General features: G+C 46.3%; 1 protein-coding gene across 1 annotated transcript in view; it reads right to left on the minus strand.

Annotated features, from left to right (window-relative positions):
• Positions 1-6,505, minus strand: part of T265_10421 (hypothetical protein) — a gene marked incomplete at both ends in the record, with an annotated part of 38,320 nt that overhangs the window by 6,368 nt on the left and 25,447 nt on the right. The window contains 2 exons of the mRNA XM_009176789.1: positions 1,787-2,078; positions 2,185-2,506. Coding sequence (XP_009175053.1) covers positions 1,787-2,078; positions 2,185-2,506 — 614 coding nt within the window. The remainder of the gene's footprint in view (positions 1-1,786; positions 2,079-2,184; positions 2,507-6,505) is intronic.

The raw sequence follows: 6,505 nt of genomic DNA on the forward strand, positions 1-6,505 counted from the left end.
CTTGCACATCAGACATTCGAGGATCAAGTTTCGACACAGGGCCTAGAATATGCATTGCGGAATTCGAATCTATTGCTGCTCCCGTTTGATTTGGATTCGGCAGAATAGTCACATCAGCACAAATTCATCTTCAGTCTACCTGTATGAAAAAAAACTTCTGAAGGATGACTTATGTTAAGATTTATGACCAACTCGACTGATGTCCATCTGCGACCAATCCTCATGACTGCTTGCGCAACCTAACCGAATGTTGAAAGCGAAAGGTCAAATCCAAGTTCATTCAACTGATCTAAGTTGGATCGACTTTTTGTTGTCTGGCCTGCGGGTTACGCCGATCATACCGCCCGCCAGCAAAAGTTTGAGGGCGGGCGTCTGGGATCAACTTGATGAGCAGGATACCAATAACCGCCAAAGGTCTTCAAGATTACGTTACTTGAATAGTCCAACCACTAATAGGTTGACAAGATCGGTTTAATACCCATCAAGGTGTTACGGTTGGACGGAATTAATTGAAGTTGGCTATTTTGGGGGCGAGATGGCTCAGTGGTTAGAACGCGAATCGCTGACAAAAAGGTTCGTGGTTCGAATCTGATCTCTACCACTCGACTTCCCCTGTCTCTAGGCTTGGGTAACCTAGCAGTATCCCAGCTCTCGTGTTTCCTTTGAGTGGCATGACAGCTAGGCGCCGAAAGGGTGTTACAGCTGAACTTTTTTTGTTGTTGGCTATTTCGAGAATGTCGCTAATGCGTTTGCCCGTGGTGTAAAAGGCCACTCACTGACCGACCGTTGATGGTACACGGGTCATGGCAAGACAACGGATATATTGGGGTGGCGATAATACACATATTGCACGACGATTCTCCACCGGACGAGCGAAACACAAGTTACATCACAGTTCGCCCAAGCTTTCTCCAGCCACCGATCAGTTTACCACTTCCACAAAACCCCATGGACCGAAAGCCCATACAGATAGCCACATTTTACTTTAGAAATTATCTGTTATTCAACAAAAATGTTCACACAGGCGTTCAACCGCAGTCTTGAACACATGCGGGTGGGCTAAATGTTCGAACAACGATTGAACCAATTTCTAATCGTTCCCTGCTTCCTTAGAAGCGCGGTTTGGCCTTGCCACGTCAGGTAATGTATACCTTTAAATTGCATTCCTTGGAAAGGGCACGTCAGACCGATGCGTGTACAATTTATCGATGCTCCGCCCATAAATAGGTTGTCAACTGGAAGTTCAAGTCGGAACGCTTGACGAATACAGTATCTCCCAGGTGAGGCTTTGATGTATGCTTTCTGGCGCGCCAGTTATTGTCATACTCCATCCAAGTAGCGCATGACATGGTCGTGGCACTCCTTTGGTCGTAAACATGGTTTGTAATCACACAGAACGGCGCCAAACAATGAAATGCTTCAATTTAAGTGTGCCAGATGTCCGGTCCTGCATGGTCTGAAGGCGTTCACATGAATGTTCACCTATCACTTCAGCCCGAGGAGAACCGCTGTGATCGGCGTTTTTTGTATGCATGTTACCACCATCCCATTAGTACCCGCTCGACTCAGCTGAATTATGACAACAGAACGGACGACCGTGTTCAAAATTGATCGATTTGACTGGTTTGCCCAACGCCTCGAACGACTAGATGGTTCGTGGTTCGAACCGAACCTCTGCTCCCTGTTTAGGCTTGGGCAGCCCTAATGCTTCTGTCACGTGGCACGGCGACTAAGCACTGAAAGGGTACTACAGCTGAACTACTACTAAAGAAGGTGGGTAACTCACCTCAAGGCTTTATAGAGCGGTCGGTGCCACCCGAAGAATCCCAACGGTGGCATCACAAGCAGGAGTAGAATAGAAGCTCCAAAAAGAGGGCCTTCCACCGACGACTTTCCCACAATAAAATATCCGAGAGTGCCACCCATGTTCAACAACAGCACGACAGCATAAGTCAACCAGACAGCATACCCCATTTTCGCGAGCCAGCGACAATCCAGGGGAATGTCGGTCTCGAAGTCTTGTCGGACGCAAGGTTTGCAGGGACACCATGAGGGCAATGGAGGCCAGTTGTGGGGGGCTAAATGAGAACAGGGACATGAGGTAAGTGCACCCACGCCGAGGAAACGCACAAAAGGGGAGAGCACCTTACAGGGTGGGGGTTGAGGGCTGACAAATCCACTTACGTGTACCAGCCTGATAGGCACTCATACGTGATTGTTGTTCCTTTTCCCTACGGTCCAGTTCAGCAGCCCGTGCCTCTAATTCGGCTTGACGTCGTTCCAGAGCAAGGATGGCATCTGTGCTCATCATGGTGCGTTGGGTGGGCACCACGCCCGGATATGGAGGAACATTGGTAGAATGAATATCATCAGTGTCGAAAGGTCTTTTCTCATCTACCGTATTATCCGGTAACACCGCGGTGTTCGTGACGTCATACCGATTGGCTGAAGGGCAGAAAACACGAGCAGGTAAGACGTTTGTCAGAAAGCCCCAGAAGCAATGGATCTGTGTTGCTCCGAGGGAGCTATCGACAGCTGTCACCAATCTCACCAAAAAAGAACTGTTTAATGATCTCTTAGAACGAAGAAGACTCGATTTCGTCGGGTCACAACAAGCGAAGTACTATGCGGAGTCCACCATCGATGAGGTGGTGGTGCACAGTGGGTGTGAAGTCGACGCCTCAAGAGAGACCCCTCCACTGAACGAACTGCCGAAAGCCGGATCTTGAAGTGTATCTCTAACTGAAGTTTGACGTAGTCAGTTCAGAAGTGGAGGGAAAACTATGGTAATCACTAGACCGTACACCGGCAACGTCACTGTTACCGTTACTGATAATGAAATACTAAAAAGCACCACCGTCGAAAGTTGTATTTCAGATACTGATCAGATTCTAAACTTACAGGTATGCTCGTGCAATGGTCAACTTAGAAAAATGAGAAAATTACGTTCAACTCTTGAGTGAACACAGCACTATTCCCAATCGAGTCTGAGGCGACCGTGACGGATGATCCGACTTTTAAAGACGTCGACCTTCGTCATTCTGTACTGGGTCTATTTCATTTCCAGGCTCGCTAATGCAAGCAGGAACTGTCAAACGTGTTATGATCCACACAAAACAAGTATGGAATGAAACCCCTGCAGTAGAGTATGGACTAACCCCCGCCTCGTCATATTCTTTTTCTACCGTGAAAAACGTGCCTTCTCATTTTCTGAACACAGTAAGTGAATAGTTTATGCAGAATTGCCTGAATCACCTCTGAAGCCTCGTAAAAATTTGATAGGCTCCTCAGTAATCGTTGTCTTCTCAACACGGTCGCAATCATACCGCTGTATTACCTGACTTTCCGGTATCCATCACCCGAACCACCAACTCTAGGCTCTGCACACGGCACGCAAGAAGGACACGATTACAGCACGGTGCATTGGACCACATCCCAGCGGACCGATACCCATAAGTGTGTGGATATTCCACAGGTGGGGCTGCTCAACCTGTGCCGCCAATGAGTGCCTATCCTTCGTGTGAACGAAGCCAGCGGCTAGAGTCAATATACGATTACAAACCTAAAGCGTATATCATTGGAGGAACTAAAGCGAGCGACAGGGCAAGTGGACAAGCCAAATATCGCCATCAGGTAACGCCAGAATCGCTGCCAAATACTTTCAACTGCAATTAACCACCTGATGCTAGTGCAGACAACTTCTTCGAATGTGAATACATAAGGCTACTCCCCTCAGTGACAGTTAAAACAGAAAACAACGCGATTGACACTAATGTGAATGGTGACAAGAGCGGTAGGACACTAGAATATTCCCCCAACCAACCCAGCTGGAACAATGTACAGATTTCACGTTTGTACCACTCGGTTGTTCGAAAGGGCTTAAAACTATTCTAGAGCAAGTTAAAGTTTGCAACAATAAATTTGTTAAGTTCATGGTGGATATCGGAGATTTCCTCGAAAAAGGGACATCATGATAGGGAGGATGAACCTTCCCTGAACTCGTGGGGTTTGTTGTAGGGGGGGCTGCTAATACGCGGGTGAACTTTAGTGCCCGCAAAAAATCTAAACTAGGCGATAAAATTCCTCGAACGTTACTTACCACATTCGCTAGCACTCCTCATTATTCAGTGTCGACAAGTGAGACTTTGAAGCTCTGTACCTTCAGTGATGTCATCACCGATTGGCTGTACACAGTAACCAATCACGAATGTGATAGAAACCGAAATGGTCGTTGGAGTTCAGCTTCCAAATGTTTATGACAGCGCAAAGCTGTAAGTGGGTGTCATTCTGTCTGGTCGTCGTCCTTACTGGGATAAAGTCAAACCTACTAGTGCAAGGGGTGGCATCCGAAAACAGGCACCTGAAGAGCGACAGTTTCAAAATGGATAACTACCAGAGCTGATCATCACTTTCTGCAAGATTAGAGCAGCGTTTGCTCGGGGAACAGATCGGTCTGATCAAAAGCTTGAAGAAATATCTGGGACTTAATGAGACACTAAAGAAATTCGATGAACAAGATCATCCAGGGAAAAGCAATCGGCGAGAAATCAATTGACGAACCAACCGAAGCATGGATTTAACACATGGATTAATCACCCCCAACAAGTGCGACAGCAAGCAGAATGTACCAATATAACATGTCATTGACTGAATTGTTCAGAGTCCAGGATGAAGACATCACATCCAAATAGAGCATTAGATGCCCCAGACTGGTTCCCCTTCCCCAGACCAAAATTAAGCGTGATAGTTTTTCTACTGAATATGGTAATCTACGTTGCTGATTGACTGAATGATTAGGTAAGACAAAAGGTCGGCCTTTAATTCCTATCACGTGATTACGTGACGATTTGACCTTTGAATGGCGATTTTTCAAACAGGAGTTTCAAACACCATAGTCTTCAATTACTAGCCAGAAGGTGGCGGGTTTGTGTCTTCCTAGAGGGAGGTAAGATGCATACCGTTGACGACTTCCAGAAAAGACGGAACGCCTGTACAGTGATTCCCGACTTTCCGGCACAGATTGTCTTCACTTGCAGATCTCCGATCACCACGCTCAACACACCCGTCCCTCACATCCATCGAACTGGGCAGTGCGATCAAAACAAGAGGGCGTTACGACATGCGGTGCTGACAGCACGCCTCGGTCAGATGCTTAAGGATATCGAACGTTGTACACTAAAAATTAACCTGTGATAGCATTTGAAACACCAAACAAATCCTCTTGAAGCACATTCTTTGAGTACTGTGACTGGGAATAGTGAGAAAAACGTTTTTCTCATCACAGGAAAACTGGACTTCATGGAGGCAGACTGCGAACATATTTAAGGCTTAAGATATGAGAACCTTCGGGGTAAAATCATATCGTAGAATGTGCTGACTAACCTTCAAGAATAGTTTACATTCACTTTCAATGTAAGTTGCCATGTGTGACACTAATATTAGAGCGTCAGATCAACCGTGTTGATAACTGAGTTTCATGGGGGATCTGCACGTTTGCTGTTCGTTGCTATCCAGATTGCTTTAGTAAACTAACACCGAGTCTATTTGGTTTTCACGAGAGACTCAACTGAATCTCTCGTTTATGATATTCTACAACTGAATGTGCTGCACACAGGCCGCCTCATGATTCAGTTGGCACAATATTCAAGATATCGCAGCTTATTTTCTTAAAGGAAACTACTCACAAGGTTGCTGAAAGCTGTTCGAAAGCCCACGACCTTGTGAGCAACCTTGTGAGTAGTTTCCTTTATGAAAATATACTGCCATATCTCGAATATCGTGCCAATTGAATCATGAGGCAGGCTGTGTGCAGCACATTCAGCTGTAGAATACCGTAAACGAAAGATTCAGATGAGTCTCTCGTGAAAACTAAATTGATTCGCAAATGAGTGTACTTCTCGAAAACAGTCCAACTCGGGTTCAGGCAGAACATACGGTTGACGGAAACTCAGGGGCTGCGGCTACCTAGTGAGCCCCAACAAGGGTGAAACCGGTCGTGGGCTGTCGAAGAGTTTTCAGCAACCTTATGAGTAGTATCCATTATAACACCCAGTCCGTTTCGCATCTCCTATTTTGTTCGTCTAATCAAAGCGCTCTAGGTTTACGAAATGACAAAGTTATGCAGTTTTCGCGCACTGACGCTGATGTTTGTGATAGTGAGGGGACCAGCTGAAACCGCCTCTTATGAGAAGGGCTTCTCCAATAAACAGAAACCTGCAGTTTACTCATACAGTGTTTACCGCTGGTATGCACATTAAACTGGGTTGCACATTCCCGAGTCACCGAAGGCCCACGACGACCTTTATCCGTCAGATGGCTTATTTTCCATCGACCGTTCTGCCTCAGGCTATTGTGTCATTTTGTGTCGTATCGCGTAGTTGAATTTGATCAATTACGTGCAAAACCGCACTTTCTACGGATTCAACATTGTGCATTTGAAATTTTACCGTCACGAAGAGAGTGGACCTTACCGTGGTGTGACGGTTTGCGCACCTCCCGATCCATT

This window comes from Opisthorchis viverrini (assembly GCF_000715545.1).
Source record: "Opisthorchis viverrini unplaced genomic scaffold opera_v5_369, whole genome shotgun sequence".
Classification (NCBI taxonomy): domain Eukaryota; kingdom Metazoa; phylum Platyhelminthes; class Trematoda; order Opisthorchiida; family Opisthorchiidae; genus Opisthorchis; species Opisthorchis viverrini.